The sequence below is a fragment of the Rattus norvegicus genome, chromosome 20, assembly GCF_036323735.1.
Source record: "Rattus norvegicus strain BN/NHsdMcwi chromosome 20, GRCr8, whole genome shotgun sequence".
Taxonomy (NCBI): domain Eukaryota; kingdom Metazoa; phylum Chordata; class Mammalia; order Rodentia; family Muridae; genus Rattus; species Rattus norvegicus.
The window spans coordinates 33,490,134-33,509,937 of record NC_086038.1 but is presented as its reverse complement, the minus strand read 5'-3'; the positions used below and the strand labels follow the sequence as shown (position 1 = coordinate 33,509,937).

General features: G+C 43.1%; 1 protein-coding gene across 18 annotated transcripts in view; it reads left to right on the top strand.

Annotated features, from left to right (window-relative positions):
* The window catches only part of Fam184a (family with sequence similarity 184, member A), a 122,208-nt gene that overhangs the window by 89,359 nt on the left and 13,045 nt on the right, over window positions 1–19,804 (top strand). For 13 of the 18 annotated variants that reach the window (XR_005497785.2, XR_005497786.2, NM_001427095.1 and 10 more), the window contains 5 exons: window positions 7,448–7,660; window positions 9,767–9,920; window positions 12,423–12,550; window positions 15,737–15,921; window positions 16,357–16,503. Coding sequence is in view for 16 of the 18 variants with exons in the window: in NM_001427095.1 (NP_001414024.1) it covers window positions 7,448–7,660; window positions 9,767–9,920; window positions 12,423–12,550; window positions 15,737–15,921; window positions 16,357–16,503 (827 nt within the window). In the remaining 2 variants the exon portion in view is untranslated. The remainder of the gene's footprint in view (window positions 1–7,447; window positions 7,661–9,766; window positions 9,921–12,422; window positions 12,551–15,736; window positions 15,922–16,356; window positions 16,504–19,804) is intronic. The other 5 variants (XM_039099318.2, XM_039099315.2, XM_039099321.2 and 2 more) reach the window with 1 other exon arrangement.

Below are 19,804 nucleotides of genomic sequence, written 5' to 3'. Positions count from 1 at the left end.
ACATTCCCTAGGGAAAAAATAGCATTAAATATTATTAAACGATCCTAATTTATTTAACCCCTCATGTGACGTCATAGTTGTCCTTGGTCACCTTCCACCCTCACCTTGCATAACCTACATGAATTGTTCCCGTGCAGCTGGGAAGGCAGGTATTCCTCAGCCACCGTACCTGACCCAGCATCCCACGTGAAAGTTCACACTTAGCCAGAGGTGGCTTCTCATAGGCCACCCTTAAAAACATCACGCGATCACTAAAACACCCCTCTTGCAGATGCTTCCCAGTCTGTTTTGGTTAAGGTTGAGAAGATAGCAGGAAACATAACTTATGCTCCTCTGGGGAATGAAGAAGTATCCCTGTGGCTCATCGTCGCTGATTTTAGTGTAGAATCTTCCAAGAAGGCCTTTCCTGGAATTGCCAAACAGAGTTTTCAGAGTGGCCATAATATTATGATCTGAAATATATTCTTCTTTTTAACATTATGTTTTTAACTGAAATAAGATTTTATCGCTTTCCTTCTCCCTGGAGTCTTTAATAATAACAAATTAATATTCTTTAAAACAAAGCATTAAATGTGTCAGCACCAGTAATCTATAATTGTTCATGAAAATGTATGTAAGCCACTGACATCCTGATAAATTCTTCTTGTTGTTCTCGTTTAAGCCTAATTCAGCAACTTCATCCTCTTTACAATTAAGCTGGTGTGACTTCCAATAGTCCTGGTTACGGGCTGGTGTTAAAAGAGAGGCCCCTGTTTTAATCCCAGCAGAATCTGAACTGTTCTGACATTGAAGAAATGGAGAAAAGCAAGAAGCAGGGACTGCCGTGGGAAGCTCCATTGCAAGCTCTAGGGAAGTCCTCTGCGCCTGTAATCAGAGCACTTAGGAGCAGAGGCGGAAGGATCAGGGGTGTGGGCCAGCACCCTAGGATACAGGGAAACAACAATTTTAAAAATAAAAAAAAAAAAAAAACAGAAAATTCAGTATATGGTGGCCTATACCTACAAGTCCAAGACCAGCCTAGGTAATATGGTGAGACCCTGGCTCATAAACTACAGGCAAACAAAGCAAGAAAAAAAATGAGTCATATATCTAAATACAGTGTATTTCTTATAAATGCCATTTTGGAGGGGAGGGAAAAAATAAAGGCATAGACTTACTGTTTATGAGGGAGAAAAATCACTTAACATCATCAAGTAAAGCCCAGGGTGCCTTCATCTGAGGAGACCACCCAAAGCAGGCTCTGAGTTCTCCTTCATCAACGCCTCAGGTCAGTCAGCGCACCTTCATGATCTCATACCACAGTGGTGTTTCCATTTCCCCCGACACACTTGGGATATGCGACTTCAGGCATTAAAGACTGAGGATTTTTAAAAATGTGCCCAGAGTCCTAGGACATAAATCACTATTTTATTAGATACATTATCTGTATTTGGTGAAAACTATCAGTTTATACTTGGTATACTTTTTTATAAATCAAGCAAAACGAAATATGTTATTCTATCACGACATACCGAACTATGTCTCCGGCCTGAGTCTCTCTACCTGATGCACTCCAGAGTGTGTGCTGTATACAATACACACTTACTTCGGTAATTAGAGACAAACCTGTTCATCAGCCTGGACCCAGTTCTAATGTGCAGAACCAGAATCTCAGAGGGTCAGGATACAGCTAGATTCAAGGGTCATTTTCTATCCCTTCGGGATAGATTGTATACTTGTGTGCACTTTAACTGTGGAAATAAGGCTAAAGAAGGAGGAGATTTAAAAAAAAAAAAAAAAAAAACCTCAACATCACATTAAAAAGGTTTGTCGTGCCTGGTATCCTGTCACATCCACCACACATCAGCCACCTTAGATTTGAACTACTGGATTTACGTTTAGAGTTAATAATGCAATCTAAATATATGAGATACTAATAAGCGCCTAAACAACTAGATTCGTTCTAGTATTTGTGTTGAACAGCGTCCACGTGTACATGGTAAAGACCCAGGGCACGTGTGAAGGGCTCCACAGAGAGGCAAAGCTTCCTCCTGTGAAATAAATCCCATATTTTAATGCATTTTCTCTCTGACATTTCTACAAAATTCTGTCTTTAACACCATATTTTCTAAAAGAGAGTCAAATTTTCCTTTTCAAACTCGATTGTCCAGTGGTAGAGTCCAGAGAACGGCAATAGCTGTCACCACCGTTTAATTTTTTAAATTGTTTACAAAATATAGAGCACATCACTTAACTACACCTACATCACCTGGTAAGAATTTTTAACATAAAGATTAAGCTTTCTGAGATAGAAATTCTCGTGTCTCTTTAAAATAGGGCTGGCAAGATGGCTTAGCAGCTAAGATTACTGGCTGGTTTTTCCAGAGGACCTGCGCTCGATTCCCAGCACCCACAAGGCAGTTCACAACCCCCTGTAACCCTAGTTATAGGGGACGCTTCTGACCTCTTCATCCCTGCATGCATATGGTGTGCGTAGCCCTCACAAGTAGGCAAAGGCCCCATACACATAGAAATAAATAAACGTCTTTACAAAGTCAATGGACAAACTGTTCAAAATCGATAACACACAAAGACGCAAATACCATGTGGGACTTACTTTGAGTATGACATACCAACCAAAGCAACTGCCACTTCCCGTCCACTGTTCAACAAGTAGCTTTGTAATGTGCTCACCTCTCTAACAATGTCATCGGTCAAGGTTATCCAAACACTTAATGCAGACCCCATCCTCGTTATATTTTATTTTGAATTAAAGCTGCTCAATATTATTACGCAGTTTATATCCACATCAGGATGTCTAAATAATTTCTGTAAAACGTTAGCTCATTTCACACTGCCTTAAAACATCGGTTTCTAGCACCCCGCTTGGCGCACTACCTGTCCTGTCTAATGGTATGCAAGTGTCCCACAGAATAAAGGCCGGTTTCCTGACCGCCGCCTTGCCAATACGTTTTTGCAGTGCTGCATTGCATGATAAGGCTTTCTGCATACCATTCATGTCGCTGCATTGAACATGAATCCTTCAGTGTTTGTGCTTCCAATATTAAGGATACTGGATAAGTATATTTGACTACTAACTTGCATGTGTCTGTCTTGCACTTAACGCCTATTCCTTTCTAGACTGTGTTTATTCAGATATTAACCATACATTCTAGGTTGGAAAATAACTTTTTGGAGTTCTTTTAAGGTAAAGTATATTAGAGTGCACAGTGCTTAAGCCGGAGAAAGTTTAAACCGCTTATATTTAAATGTATGATAGACGTGGTAATTCTTTTTATATTAAAGTTATTTCCTTCCTCGTAAGTTTCACCTTTAAATAGTGCCAGTCTAAGCCAGTCTGTAATCAGATTAATAGAATTTGTAGCAGTGTGGTCCAGCTAACACAATGGGAGATGTATGGAGGCAGTGAACGTTTAAAGCACGTATCACAAAGATATAAAATACGTGTAAGGCAGTGGTTGGCTTTTTACTAGCCTAAGCCTTTAGAGCTGTGCTTCTCAACCTGTGGCTAGTGACCCATTTGGGGGTCACGTATCACATTATGACCCATAACAGTGGCAAAACTACAGTTATAAAGTATGAACAACAATAATCTTATATTTAGGGGGTTCACCATAACATGAAGAACTGTATTAAAGGGTCACAGCAGTAGGAAGGTTGAGAACGACAGTTAAGAGGATCAGATCTGGGGCTCCTGGCAGCCCAAACAGTTACCAAAGTGAAACCCCATGCCTATTCTCTCTGGATGAATACAGGCCGTGCCAGGGCCTGGAGAGGAAAAGGCTAATTCAGTTTTAGTTCCAACTAAAGGAACTTACAGTGCCAAGGAAGAGCTTCGAGAATGTCAGTTAAGGTCGCACATGTGACACACGCTGTCCCTGGCTTTCCCATTCTAGCAGGTTAACACCATGGAAACACATGGCCGTCACCATGAGGTCCATCATGACACTGAGACTCTACCTGTACGAGGCCTTTTCTCTTGCAAGCCCCACTGGTTGGACAGAGGAGGACTCTGTTCATGTTCGCTGGAATTACGCTTCACACCTCACCCTGTCTTTCTGGGCTTTCCTTAGTAGCCATTTCATCCTGGCAAGCCTTTCATAAAATTCCGAGTATGTAAACTGTAATCCTAGTCCACCACATGGCCTTACCTATTGCTATGGTTTTTTTTTTCATGAAGTTAGCTATGTGTGGTGGCTCACACCCATAATCTCTGAACTCAGATGGATTGCTATAAATCCCAGGCTAGCCCCGGCTGAGCTGCAGAGCGAGACCCTGTCTCCTCAGACTTTTAAGGAGTTGAATTACCTGGAGTCAAAGACCTGTGGTTCCTCCTTTAGCCCCCAAGTCTGTAAAAACCTCTGAAACATGCCATTGTATACAAATTAATAATTCATAAAATTTCAACAGTCAAAACGGCTTCTTTGGAAATAGATAATGAGAGATGAACATCTATGCCAGTTGTGTCCTTTCTCACCAGAGCTTGGCTCTTTCCATGACGGCATGTGCTGACTCTCTTATTAACTTTGTGCCCAACCCTTCCTGTAGCTAATATTTCAGCCAAGCTCACACCACAGACTTATCCCTGATGTTTTTAGCTTTCTTTGTTTGCTAGGGAGTAGCTCGTCCCTCTTGCCGTCCTTTGAATCCCTGGTGAGGCCTGGGTCTTGCTTTCTCAGGAGCTTTCTTTGTAAAACATGCTGCGTAGCCCGTTCCTGCCACCAATCCATCAAAGAAAAGTCATTGCCAATAAACTGAAAGGGCTCCTGCTCACTGTAGAGCACCCTTTCCTGTCAGCTTTGGAGGCCACAGACACGTTTTACTTTGGTAGGAGTGGATGGTGTCTGAGGTTGTTTCCAAGGCATATTTCATTTTTTATCTGGACTTTTAAGTTCCTCTTCTCTTCAGACCTCTAGAGTAAGACTGACTTGCACCATTTCAGGTTAGACTAATCTGTGGATGTGAGCAGAAATAGATAAAATTGAACGGTATTTATAAGTACATAATACACACACCACTTATGCTCACATGCTTTTTGTTCTTTGAAAAGACTTCATTTCAGTTAAAACAGCCAGAGGTGATGCCTGACATACTAAGGCTGATAGTTTGGGCTCTCACTTCCCAGTTTGTCCCCTTCTTCCAGAGGCCCTAGGTTTGGCACTCAGCATTCATGCCTGGTAGCTTTAGCTGCCTAGAATCTCAGCTCCAGGCAATTGGATATGATGGCCTCTTCTGGCTTCTGTGGGCACAATCACAAATGTGTCTATACATGCACACACAAACACACTCACACATCAAATAGATAGTAACAACCTGACAAATCTCTCAAGAGAACAGGCCTTCCGTCCTTACATAATCGTGACTAACAGTTATTGTGTGGTTTCTTGCATGCCAGAAGCTGCCCTGAGTGCAGGCCTATGGTATGGAATGCCCCAGCCACACACAGTGGTGAGGTACAGACACTAGTAGAGGAGACAGCCTTCAGCCGGAATTCACAGTCCTAATAATCGCACTTACGGCCTCACAGAGAAGCCATTTAAGCTTTAGTTAATCTCCTCAGAGCAGTTTACCTTACAGTGGTGTTAGTTGCCTCCTGTTTGTGTTCCTGTTATAAACAGTATATGTATTGCATATCATTGCAGCATAATATATATGTGCATAATTGTACAAGCATGATAATTGGAACATTTTCAAGATAATTTCTGAAGACAGACTTAAACTGGTGATAACTCGAGATCAGACTTTTGGGTTGCTGAAGACGGCTCAACTTATAAAGTGCTTCAGTCAAGCCTGACGACCTGAGTTCAGTTCCTGTAGCACACATAAAGGGAGAGGGAGAGGGCTGACTCTGTGCTGCTTCCCTTTGACTTCCACACACACACACCACACACACACACCGCACACCACACACCACATACCACATGCACACACACACAAACACACCACACACCACACACACACACCAAACACACCACACAACACACAACACACAACACACACCACACACCACACGCACACACCAAACACACACACCACACACCACACACACACCACACATCACACGCACACACCAAACACACACACCACACACACACACCACACACCACATACCACATGCACACACACACAAACACACCACACACCACACACACACACCAAACACACACACCACACACCACACACACACCACACACCACACACCACACGCACACACCAAACACACACACCACACACCACACACACACCACACACCACACGCACACACCACACGCACACACCACATATACACACCACACACCACACATACACACCACATGTACACAGCACACACACCACACCACACACCACATGCACACACCACACGCACACATCACACCACACACCACATGTACACACCACATGTACACAGCACACACACACACCACACACACACACCACACACACCACACACCACACGCACACACACACAAACACACCACACAACACACAACACACACCACACGCACACACCACATGTACACACCACACACCACACATACACACCACATGTACACAGCACACACACACCACACCACACACCACATGCACATACCACACGCACCACCACACCACACACCACATGTACACACCATATGTACACAGCACACACACACACCACACCACACACCACACCACACACCACATGTACACACCATATGTACACAGCACACACACACACCACACCACACACCACACACACACACCACACACCACACACACACCACACACCACACGCACACACCACACACCACACGCACACACACACAAACACACCACACAACACACAACACACACCACGCACACACCACACACCACACACACACCACACACCACACACCACACGCACACACCACACACCACACGCACACACACACACAAACACACCACACACCACACAACACACACCACACACACACCACACACACACACCACACACCACGCACACACCACACACACACCACACACACACCACACACCACATACACACACCACACGCACACACCACACGCACACACCACACACACACACCACACACCACACACACACCACACACCACACGCACACACACACACCACACACCACACACACACACCACACACCACACGCACACACACACAAACACACCACACACCACACACCACACACACACACACACAAACACACCACACAACACACAACACACACCACACGCACGCCACACGCACACACCACACACCATGCACACACCACACACAAACACACACACCACACACCACACGCACACACGCACACCCAGTAGCAGACGCATCTTCGAGTTGGGTTTTTTCTTGTAGAACATTTTGACCCGTTGCCCTGCTCTTCCCCTTGGGCCAGCGGTGCGTGAAGCACGCCTTGCGTTTAGTCTCTGTTGTATGTGTCTCTGGTGTAGATCTCCCTGCTCAAGCAGAACCTGGAGCTGCAGCTTTGCCAGTCGCAGACGTCTCTGCAGCAGCTGCAAGCGCAGTTCACACAAGAGCGCCAGCGGCTCACACAGGAGCTGGAGGAGCTGGAGGAGCAGCATCAGCAGAGGCACAAGTCCCTCAAAGAAGCACACGTCCTCGCGTTCCAGACCATGGAGGAAGAGAAGGAGAAGGAGCAGAGGGTAAGGTTCCTGGGAAATGTGTTCGAAGACCGTCCAGATTGATGATAGTTAGCCTTAGATTCCGTTTTTAACAGTCTGTGTTCCACATGCAGCACAATGGGAGCCTAACATTTGAAAATGAAATAGGAGTCACCAGCCAACACCCCCCCATCGTCTCTGTCTCTGTCTCTGTCTCTGTCTTTCTTTAAAACATTATACATTTTTCTATTAAGCTGTTCTCCAGGGTGTGGCCTCCTGTAGGGCGTCACAGTGCTTAAACACACACACTAATTGCACATAGCAGCAGATAACATTAAAATAGAGCTAACATTCTGTGTGTCTGTCAAAATGCCAAGCTGAGCACATCTTTGGCTCCTTAGCAGGTAACAGCTGTCACTGTCCTATTCATAGTTTATTATTGTTGTTATAATTTCATCCAAAATTTTCAAGACAGAGACTCGTGTACCCAGGCTAGCCATGAACTCACTCTGTAGTCCAGGTTCCATTTGAACCCCTGATCCTCCTGCCTCAGCTTCCTCAGTGTTGGGATTACAGATGTGTGTCACCACACTCAGATTTTTATCAAATTCTAAATTTGTTTTTACTCTGAGCCCACAAAAAAGAAGGAGGAGGAGGAGAAGAAATGGGCCCCAGGATGGTTGTTTTACTCTTGTATTTTTCCCTTAAATTCTTTTTTCTCTACATACAAGGAATATTCATGATGTAATAAATTGAATATATTTTGAAATATAATTTCCTTATACTATGATCCCAAAGCTAATATGAAAAATTATAACTGTGATACCTTAAAAGGGATTTAAACCAAGTGAATATCTTACTGTATCATTATCATATTCTTCAGTTTTTACTTTGTGTGTGTGTGTGTGTGTGTGTGTGTGAGAGAGAGAGAGAGAGAGAGAGAGAGAGAGAGAGAGAGAGAGAGCGAGCACATATGTACTTGCATGTGTGTATGTAAAGACCAGATGTTAATACCAGGTTTCTTCCTCTCCTGCTCCCTTGCTTTGCTTGGTTTTGTTTTAATGAGATATGCAGTGGCCCTCACTGAGCCCGAAGCTCACTGACGACTGATCTGATCTGTGAGTTCCAAGACTCTTCCTGCCCCCTCCTCCCAGTGCTGTGATCACAGGTCTGCCTGCCTATCACAGGGATGCTGATGATCTAAGTGCAGGCCCTGGGCTAAAGAGATGGCTCAGTGGGTAAAACGTTTGCCACTCCACTCTAAGGACCAGAGTTCACATCCTTGGAACCCATGTACAGCCATGCACAAGAGTTTGCATCTTTAATCCCAGTGTCCTTATGGTGGGATAGAAGGTGGGGACAGGAGGTATCCCAGAAGTTCATGGGCTAGCTAGTCTGCTGTGGCAAAACAAGGAACTGCGAAGACCGACATCGTACACTAAGTACCCGCCCCCAATACACATGGAGAACACACCATGTACATCCGCAGTATACACATGCTTATATATGAGCACATACTCACAAATAAATAAATCAACAAGTCCCGGTCCTTGGGCTTGCACAGCAGGACTTACACTCACTGAACCGTTTCCCACATCCCATTTTATTATAGTCTATGCTAGAATCTCCATATCTCCAGATAGCGATTGCCTTGCTTAATTTTTCTCCAGAGTGGGGTATTCGCATTTCACAGGAAATGCTATGGAAGATTTGACTGCAGTGATGTTTCAGAAGCCCTCACTGTGCTCAGGCAAATCTAACTAAGGAGTAGGCTCTGTGCTCTTTTCTTAGTTACACCCTCCTCTCCTGTCTGTGTGCACAGGAGTTTTTTTCCCTTAGTTTTCAGTAACTTGTATTCTTAACAACTTTAGAAAATGATTTCACTCGAAAACAACCTGAAGCTAAAAGTCTGTATTGTCTGTATTTCCGATTTCAACAAAATGTGTTGAGCCAAATGGATTTCATAATTAATTGTTTTCTATGGAATTGGCGCGCTGAATTCGCTCTCCGTCACGTCGCTTTATATCTTGATTTTTGTGAGAATGAACTGACTATGGCAGCTAACACTTCTGACCTCCAGCCTCGGGAACTGTCTTGTACTCCGTTTGCTGTATTCACGCCTAGTAATGTAACTGGCTCTCCCTGTAGGCCCTGGAGACTCACCTGCAGCAGAAACACTCCGCCGAGCTGCAGTCACTGAAAGACGCACACCGAGAGTCCATGGAGGGCTTCCGCGTGGAGATGGAGCAGGAACTTCAGACGCTCCGGTTCGAATTAGAAGATGAAGGAAAAGCTATGCTTGGTATTGTGGACAGGATCAGACTCCTGCCATACGTATTTGTATGTTCCTCCATTGTGAATGTCAAAGTGTCACGTTGTCTATTTAAAATTTAGAACATCAAGATGATGGTCTAAGCGAGCCACGGGCTTTACTCGATGCTACTGTGTGAGGGGGCAGGCAGAGTTCACTAGAGTGTGTCAGCATCCTCTGCACTCTGAGGATGCTCGTAAATGCTTGTCTGTCTTCATGGAACTAAATGGAGGCAGCACACTTAGGGAGCCCAGAAATTAGCCATGGGCCAGCAGCCCCCCAAACACCCACCCATGCACCCAGTTCATACACCTATGCGTGCACCTCACAGTGCAGCCCCATCTCTTCCCTCACACATGCGCCCACACCCATGCACCCATGCCGTCACACACATATCCACGCACACACTCACAAGGGCGCCCCGAGTTGCCGTTTTGCAGTCTACAACCATTGTACAAATGACTCATTTCCCTCGCATCCCAGGATTGGACATTGTGACCGTACGTCAGGTGTATTGATAGGAGTGTCATAACATGTCATCGCAGTTCTACCCTACATTTCCTCAGTGGATAGGGACGTTGGTATTTTCCTGTTCTCATCAGCCTCACATCTTCCTTTTGGGTTGGATTCTTCATTGGTGATGCTGAGTTCCAGACACCAGTCTTGTGTCAGCATCCGTTGGGTCTGGTTACCCTATCGCTCCCATCTCATTTTCTCTGTGTGCTCATCTGGCCGCTTGGCCTTTTGGGTCTTCCTGCTCTTGGGCTCCATGTTACTGTGTATTCTCACTGTAAAGATGTTTTTTATCTGTACCCTTTACGTCCCTGGGCCAGAACTGGTTCGTGTGTATCCATTGCACACTTTTTTTCTTGTAGTTCAGTTTTTCTTTCTCCTTTTCCCTTTTATCTAACTTCACAGCTGTAGTTGTCACCTTTTGCTGGGGACTTTGAATGCGTGTTTCTGGATCAAGCTTCTTGGGTTCTCGTGCATTAAATTAGTGTTTGTTGCTACACGTTGAGACATTGATTTTTAACTAAATCTTAAAATACAATCTTATCATCTCCCCATTGTCCAAAGTCCATGCCTATCCCCACACTTCCTCTCTGATTAGCAGTGTCAACTTACTGAGTTGTCAAAACTGGGGAAACGAGAGCAACAGTTTTCTTTTGTACCACATTCTGCCTGTCAGTTCTTCAATCCTTTTTGCGCCTGTTTCCTCTGGTTCAGTCCTTCCGTCATACTTACATCAAGGCCATATGATTTCTTTGTTTTTTACTTTGATTCCATATGATTTCGTTTTCTGTTTATATTTGTTTTATGTGCATGAGTGTTTTGCTCTTATATGTCTGTGCAGTACATGCATGTTTGGTGTCCTCGGAGGTCATAATAGGATGTCGAATCCCCTAGAATTGGAGTTCCAGACTTGTGATCTGCTGCCACGTGAGTGCTGGGAATCACGCCCTGGCTCTCTGCAGGAACACGTGCTCTTAACCACTGAGCCATCTCTCTGGGCATGCATATATATATATATATATATATATATATATATATATATATATATATATTATAAGATTGTGATCATAACCTTCCTCCTGACTTGCCTTCTCACCGCCGTCAGAGGAAACTTTGAAATGTTCATACCTTGCACGAGACTTCCTTTTCTAAGTCCATCCATGGTTCCTCATGAGAGTATCTGGCAAGTTTCTCTACTAAAGAAGCCCTTAACACCGTGATGGTCTCTGTGACCCACCCCAGTCACCGACCCCCAGAAGCTTGGATATTTTCGCCACTGAGTTTCATTATCCTTTATATTAACACCTGATATTCAACTTAGCTTCTTGGCCTAGTGTCTTCCCTCCTGGCTTGTGAAGTTACAAAGACACTGTCAAATTTTATTCTTTCCTACGATACTGTGGTCTTAACCACTATAAATGTTTACACAGTATGTGAAATGACTAGGTCCAGGGCCAGGGATAATTCATGCCCATATCCCTGGTATGGAGGAGAGTTCAGATTTCAAGGCCCCAGTTGCATGGTTTACATGGTCAAACCAGCCTAGGCCACATGAGATCCCACCTTAAAAAACTGAAAACTCACCTCCAAACTCTCCTGCATGGAATGACTGACTTCATTCATCAGGAGTGTTTATCAGCCAGTACTTGGCATGGTCTAAGGACATTGTGAAGAAATTCCTATTGGGAGAAAAGTTAAACATTTGTCAGTGTACAATTCTAAATTCCTCGTTATTTTAATGATATCAAACAGTAAAGCATTTAATCTCCACTTTGTCTTCAAACCAAATTCACAAAAAAAAAAAAAAAAACAACCCACCATTTTCATTTAAGCTGTTGCCGTCCTCCACATCGTCAGCAGAGCGACGCGGATTCCTAGTACGCAATAGTGTTTGACAGTCTACATTACGCACATTCGCCGTGTCCTAATTTTAAAAGTTATTTTCGGGATCTCCTCTAACCCCTTTTCTTTGCGTTCCAGCTTCGTTACGTTCTGAACTAAACCATCAACACGCAACGTCGATTGACCTATTACGGCACAGTCACCATCAGGAACTGGCAGCAGCTAAAATGGAGCTAGAGAGAAGTATAGACATCAGCCGGAGGCAGGTATGGGCCATCACTCTGCGCTGGTGCCTTAGATTTGGTCCCCAACCCTCATGCTGGGAACAGTATTCTGTAGTAGCTGTTAACTGCACATGAAATTTCAGAGGCAATGAGCAACCCACTTTTGCACACCAGTTATAAAATTACATTTTATTTTATGACCTTTTGGATTGAATATTTTGGACTTGTTTGCATCTGAGAAAAATAAACAATGAGCCACGACAACTATCAAGGGTACGGGCAGCACTATTCAGCAGGGCTAGCCATGTCAACACGCCATCCTGTGTCCGAGAGGGCTGTTGTGGTAGTTGGTAACCACATAGCCCGGGTTTGTCTAATACATTTTCAATTTGATGTAGTTTAACTTAACCAAACAGAACAGTCGCATTGGATGACACAACCATACAGAAGGAGTAGGTCCTCTGTAGGAAAACGGAGAACACATATTCCCAACATATTAATTAGCCACTACTGCGTACACTTCTAAAATGTTGCCTCTTGGCCCAGCAGTCTTTCTCCTACTGTGATAATCTGTGGTTGTGGAGATGTGTTCATGGAAGGATGCAGCAGTGGGCACTGCGCAGAGGAAGCGCTTGTTATGCTCGCAGGGTTTACACTTAACAGGGTTCTCCCACGTTAAGTGGTCAGCCTGCAGTCGCTCGTCAGTGCTCGGAGTTTTAAATGAGCCACCTTGTAACCATAGAGGGAAGTTACTTATTCCAGCTGTTCCTGCAATGAAGTGAATGTCTACTTTACTGAACTTGTAGACAACATTGACTTGTAGCAAATCCTTTCTAGATAGATAACTGTGTGGACAGCCCAAAGGCAACCAAAGTGTGCCTTTCCAAAGAGTGTGTGTGTGTTGGCGGCCCCCTTAGATGAAAATCTTTTTACGATTAAAGGACAATGATACCAGCAGTTTACTACAAGATAGGCAACTTGCTAAGAGACCCATGTTCTATTCTTGGAAATATGTATGTGTGTGTGTGTGTATGTGTGTATGTTCTATTCTTGGATATGTGTGTGTATGTGTGCGTGTGTGTGAGTGTGTGTGTGAGTGTGTATGTGTGTATATATATGTGTATGTGTGTGTGAGTGTGTGTAGGTGTATGTTCTATTCTTGGATATGTGTGTGTATGTGTGCGTGTGTGTGAGTGTGTGTGTGAGTGTGTATGTGTGTATATATATGTGTATGTGTGTGTGAGTGTGTGTATGTGTGTATGTGTATGTGTGTGTATGTGTGTGTATGTGTGTATGTGTGAGTGAGTGTGTGTTTGTGTGAGTGTGTGTTTGTGTGTGTGAGTGTGTGTGTGAGTGTGTGTGAGTGTGTATGTGTGTGTATGTGTGTGAGTGTGTGTGTATGTGTATGTGTATGTGTGTATGTGTGTGTGTGAGTATTTGTGTATGTGTGTGTATGTGTGTGTATGTGTGTATGTGTGAGTGAGTGTGTGTGTTTGTGTGTGTGAGTGTGTGTGAGTGTATGTGTGTGAGTGTGTGTGTGAGTGTGTATGTGTATGTGTATGTGTGTATGTGTATGAGTGTGTGTGAGTATGTGTGTATATGTTTGTGTATGTGTGTATATGTGTGTATGTGTGTATGTGTGTGTATGTGTGTATGTGTGTATATGTGTATGTGTGTGTATGTGTGTGTCTATTTGTGTGTATGTATGTGTGTATATGTGTGTGTATGTATGTGTGTGTATATGTGTGTGTATGTGTGTATGTGTATGTGTGTGTCTATATGTGTGTATGTGTGTGTATGTGTGTATCTGTGTGTATGTATGTATGTGTGTGTATATGTGTGTGTATGTGTGCGTGAGTGTGTGTGTATGTGTGTATGTGTGTGTATGTGTGTATGTGTATATATGTGTGTGTATGTGTGTGTGTATATGTGTGTATGTGTGTGTATGTGTGTATATGTGTGTGTATGTGTGTGTGTCTATATGTGTGTATGTGTGTGAGTGTGTGTGTATGTGTATGTGTGTATGTGTGTGTATGTGTATGAGTGTGTGAGTATGTGTGTATATGTGTGTGTATGTGTGTATGTGTGTATGTGTGTATATGTGTATGTGTGTGTGTCTATTTGTGTGTATGTATGTGTGTATATGTGTGTATGTATGTGTGTGTATGTGTGTATCTATGTGTATGTATGTATGTGTGTGTATATGTGTGTGTATGTGTGCGTGAGTGTGTGTGTATGTGTGTATGTGTGTGTATGTGTGTATGTATGTGTATGTGTATGTGTGTGTATGTGTATATATGTGTATGTGTGTATGTGTGTGTGTATATATGTGTGTATGTGTGTATATATGTGTGTGTATGTGTGTGTATGTGTATGTGTATATGTGTATGTGTGTATGTGTATGTGTGTATGTGTGTGTGTGTATGTGTGTGTGTATGTGTATGTGTGTATGTGTGTGTGTGTATGTGTGTGTATGTGTGTGTGTCTATGTGTGTGTGTATGTGTATGTGTGTGTGTCTATGTGTATGTGTGTATGTGTGTGTGTGTCTATGTGTGTGTATGTGTGTGTATGTGTGTGTATGTGTGTATGTGTGTGTGTATATATGTGTGTATGTGTGTATATATGTGTGTGTATGTGTGTGTATGTGTATGTGTATATGTGTATGTGTGTATGTGTATGTGTGTATGTGTGTGTGTGTATGTGTGTGTGTATGTGTATGTGTGTATGTGTGTGTGTGTATGTGTGTGTGTATGTGTGTGTGTCTATATGTGTGTGTCTATGTGTGTGTGTATGTGTATGTGTGTGTGTCTATGTGTATGTGTGTATGTGTGTGTGTCTATGTGTGTGTATGTGTGTGTATGTGTGTGTATGTGTGTATGTGTGTGTGTGTATGTGTATATGCATAATCAATCTGACATTGATTATAAACTATCTTTGAAAGATCAGCTCATAAGTAGTGGTTTCCTCGTTGTAAGGTGAGTGACTATGCTCTCAGGATCTTTCGAGTCCCTTACAGCCATGACATTATAACTACATTCATATCAGTACTTCTTAGCTACGTGGAAGACAGAGCGCCTTACGGTTTTCTCATTTTGAGCACTTCAGTTTGGTTCTGAAGCCTTGTCAGAATGATCACACTTCGCATTCATAGTGTCGTTTTCGGTCTGTCCTATTAATGCAGGAAGGAAATGTATAGAAACCGTTGAGCATTCCGTGTCTTCTTGCAGAGTAAGGAGCACATGTGTCGAATCAGCGACCTGCAGGATGAGCTGCGGCACCGGGAGCACCACATCACAGACTTGGATAAGGAGGTGCAGCACCTCCATGAAAGTATAAGTACGCTTACGAAAGAACTGGAACTGAAGGGGAAAGAAATTCTCAGAATACGGAGTGAGTCCAACCAGCAGATGAGGTATGCAGCACTCACTCAGAAGATGCACTGTTGTCTAAACGACTGTTGCAGAATGCTTAGCGATATGTCCCTATCTTTGTGACGAGTGCCTTCCCAGTAATCATATACTGAAGTTCACTCTTTACTATGTGTGTGGGTATGATGTCATCCGGAAAATAAAATGTCTATATTTTGATAATGGATTTATTATTCATTAACTTTGGAAAATGACCACCATTAACGATTTTTAAAGTTGTATGAGAAAAAGCATTAAAGGAGACAAATTTTAACACTAACCAGAAGCCCATAGCAAACTCCGGAGCATATCTTAAGCTGTTTCCATTAATTTCCCATATATTATTACAAAATGGGGGCATTTCAAAGCTGGTAGAACATAGACATTTTGAAACCTTGACTTCAGAATAACATTTTCTTAACTAAAAATAAATTAAACAGGTTGCATGAACAAGATTTAAACAAGAGACTTGAGAAAGAGCTGGATGTCATGACAGCAGACCACCTCAGAGAGAAAAATATCATGCGGGCAGATTTTAATAAGACTAATGAGCTACTCAAGGAAATAAATGCAGCTTTACAAGTGTCGTAAGTCATTGCGTTCAAGAAAATTCCTGTGTGGGTAATAAACTGAGGAGCACTGTGTCTACGCGCAGCCTAACTGTTGGGATCCATTAAAGATGGTGCCTAGTGAGGCAGGCAGAAGTACATATGTAGATATAATTGCAGTGTGATGTGTTTGTCCTTCGATTAGGATAAGGCCACTGAGTGAATTGTTTGATTTGCTGCCACAGCTGCAGGTCTGCTAAAATAATACACACGCCCCCTCCCGTTGGCACATGGCTTCTGCGATAACATCTCAAAGTGTGCTCATTATGTAATGTGAAGTTGTTAGCATATTGTGAACAATAGAAATGTTATAAGCCTATGCATGAGCCAACGATACATATATTACAACACCCAAAACATCCTTCAGAGCAAACATACATTGTAACAATGTGTGTCCACTTAGCAAGTGCCTGGTAGATAGGAGAGATGGTAAAGAGCAAAGACTTCATTTCCTAGACTTGGGTACTGCTTGAATTCCCACAGTTAGCATTTAAATGCTATTTTTTTTAACTTTAAGAACCTATAAAGTAAGATCATTACAAAAAAGTTATCTCTCCAACTTAGTAACCCCATTATTCAAGTAAAGATTTGCACGTGTTTCTTAGTGATCATTAAGAAGATTAATAGCCCTGTCTGTCCAGGATCTTTAGGACCCGCTGGAGATGACTCTGAATTCAGTCTGTTGCTCTGACCTAACTCCTGGTCTGGTTCAGGTCACCGTAGGCGTCTTCTGCTCTAAGCTGTTGTTAGGCGTGTTCCCTTGTCCAGTTATCCAGACACCTCAGTCAAGTAACAGTTAAGTCACCGCCACCCTGAGGGTCAGACCGTTGCCTTTGTTGGGCTGTCCTCCGCTTTCGTGCTGTTTTACCTGTTTACCTCCCTTAGATATAGATGTCGTCTTCTAGTCTTCTGTCTGCATGACCGCTCTGTCTCAGCCACTTGTCCATGCAAACACATGCAGACACACTCAGCACCAGCTCGTCCCCTCGTCCTCTGGGATAAGGCACTCTTTTCTGACAGACACATTTGCCCTCTTCACATAAATGGGCATACACTGACGAGTCAAGCATAAGTTTCGTGAGGGTTCCCACTTAGTGGTTACCATAAAATGTAGGAAAAATCATGATGTCCCCAACTTAGTGACTTGTTGTTTGCTTTGATCGCACTTAACTTTTAGACTTTTGTTTTTAGCTACCGTGGACTCATGTGCAATCCGGTAGAACACACACACAGGATACTTGGTGAGCAGCAGATAAAGTCAGCCTTGGAGCCACTGCCCTCATATTCCCTGGCCGTCACGTGTAGCAGGCAGATGCTATTACCATGACATCTCTCTTCACACCCTGAAAGCGCTCACTCACACGAAGAGTAGCCAGTGTTGTCTGTGTGTCCTAATGTCTCTTTAGGAATATTAATTTACAAAAAGGAAAGGCCACGTGTTTATTTGCACATTTATCATTTGGTCCGTTATGGAAACTTAACAGAAAGCAAATGTTAACTTAATGTTTCTACGCTTTGATCTTTTGATAATTGAAGAATTGTCTTACTAATAAGTAAAATATTTTGCCTTCTTGTTTAGAGCTGGCATTCATTTCATTCTTTGCCCTGGCTTCGCAGTAACCAGTCACATTTCTCTTTTTACCTGCTACCATTGTATAATTATTCTTCAGCTTCACCTAGTCACTTGTTTAATTAAAGTCAGATTCTACATACTTATTTTTTTATCATTTTTTTTAATTTATTTAATACTTAATAATAATTCTTTGGTTTCCGGGCAAACATCCCCCTCCCCCTCCTCTTTCTTATGGGTGTTCCCCTCCCAACCCTCCCCCCATTGCCGCCCTCCCCCCATAGTCTAGTTCACTGGGGGTTCAGTCTTAGCAGGACCCAGGGCTTCCCCTTCCACTGGTGCTCTTACTAGGATATTCATTGCTACCTATGAGGTCAGAGTCCAGGGTCCGTCCATGTATAGTCTTTAGGTAGTGGTTTAGTCCCTGGAAGCTCTGGTTGCTTGGCATTGTTGTACATATGGGGTCTCGAGCCCCTTCAAGCTCTTCCAGTCCTTTCTCTGATTCCTTCAACGGGGGACCTATTCTCAGTTCAGTGGTTTGCTGCAGGCATTCGCCTCTGTATTTGCTGTATTCTGGCTGTGTCTCTCAGGAGCGATCTACATCCGGCTCCTGTCGGTCTGCACTTCTTTGCTTCATCCATCTTGTCTAATTGGATGGCTGTATATGTATGGGCCACATGTGGGGCAGGCTCTGAATGGGTGTTCCTTCTGTGTCTGTTTTAATCTTTGCCTCTCTCTTCCCTGCCAAGGGTATTCTTGTTCCCCTTTTAGAGAAAGAGTGAAGCATTCACATTTTGATCATCCGTCTTGAGTTTCATTTGTTCTAGGCATCTAGGGTAATTCAAGCATTTGGGCTAATAGCCACTTATCAGTGAGTGCATACCATATATGTCTTTCTGTGATTGGGTTAGCTCACTCAGGATGATATTTTCCAGTTCCAACCATTTGCCTACGAATTTCATAAAGCCGTTGTTTTTGATAGCTGAGTAATATTCCATTGTGTAGATGTACCACATTTTCTGTATCCATTCCTCTGTTAAAGGGCATCTGGGTTCTTTCCAGCTTCTGGCTATTATAAATAAGGCTGCTATGAACATAGTGGAGCACGTGTCTTTTTTATATGTTGGGGCATCTTTTGGGTATATGCCCAAGAGAGGTATAGCTGGATCCTCAGGCAGTTCAATGTCCAATTTTCTGAGGAACCTCCAGACTGATTTCCAGAATGGTTGTACCAGTCTGCAATCCTACCAACAATAGAGGAGTGTTCCTTTTTCTCCGCATCCTCGCCAGCATCTGCTGTCACCTGAGTTTTTGATCTTAGCCATTCTCACTGGTGTGAGGTGAAATCTCAGGGTTGTTTTGATTTGCATTTCCCTTATGACTAAAGATGTTGAACATTTCTTTAGGTGTTTCTCAGCCATTCAGCATTCCTCAGTGTGAATTCTTTGTTTAGCTCTGAACCCCATTTTTTAATAGGGTTATTTGTCTCCCTGCGGTCTAACTTCTTGAGTTCTTTGTATATTTTGGATATAAGGCCTCTATCTGTTGTAGGATTGGTAAAGATCTTTTCCCAATCTGTTGGTTGCCGATTTGTCCTAACCACAGTGTCCTTTGCCTTACAGAAGCTTTGCAGTTTTATGAGATCCCATTTGTCGATTCTTGATCTTAGAGCATAAGCCATTGGTGTTTTGTTCAGGAAATTTTTTCCAG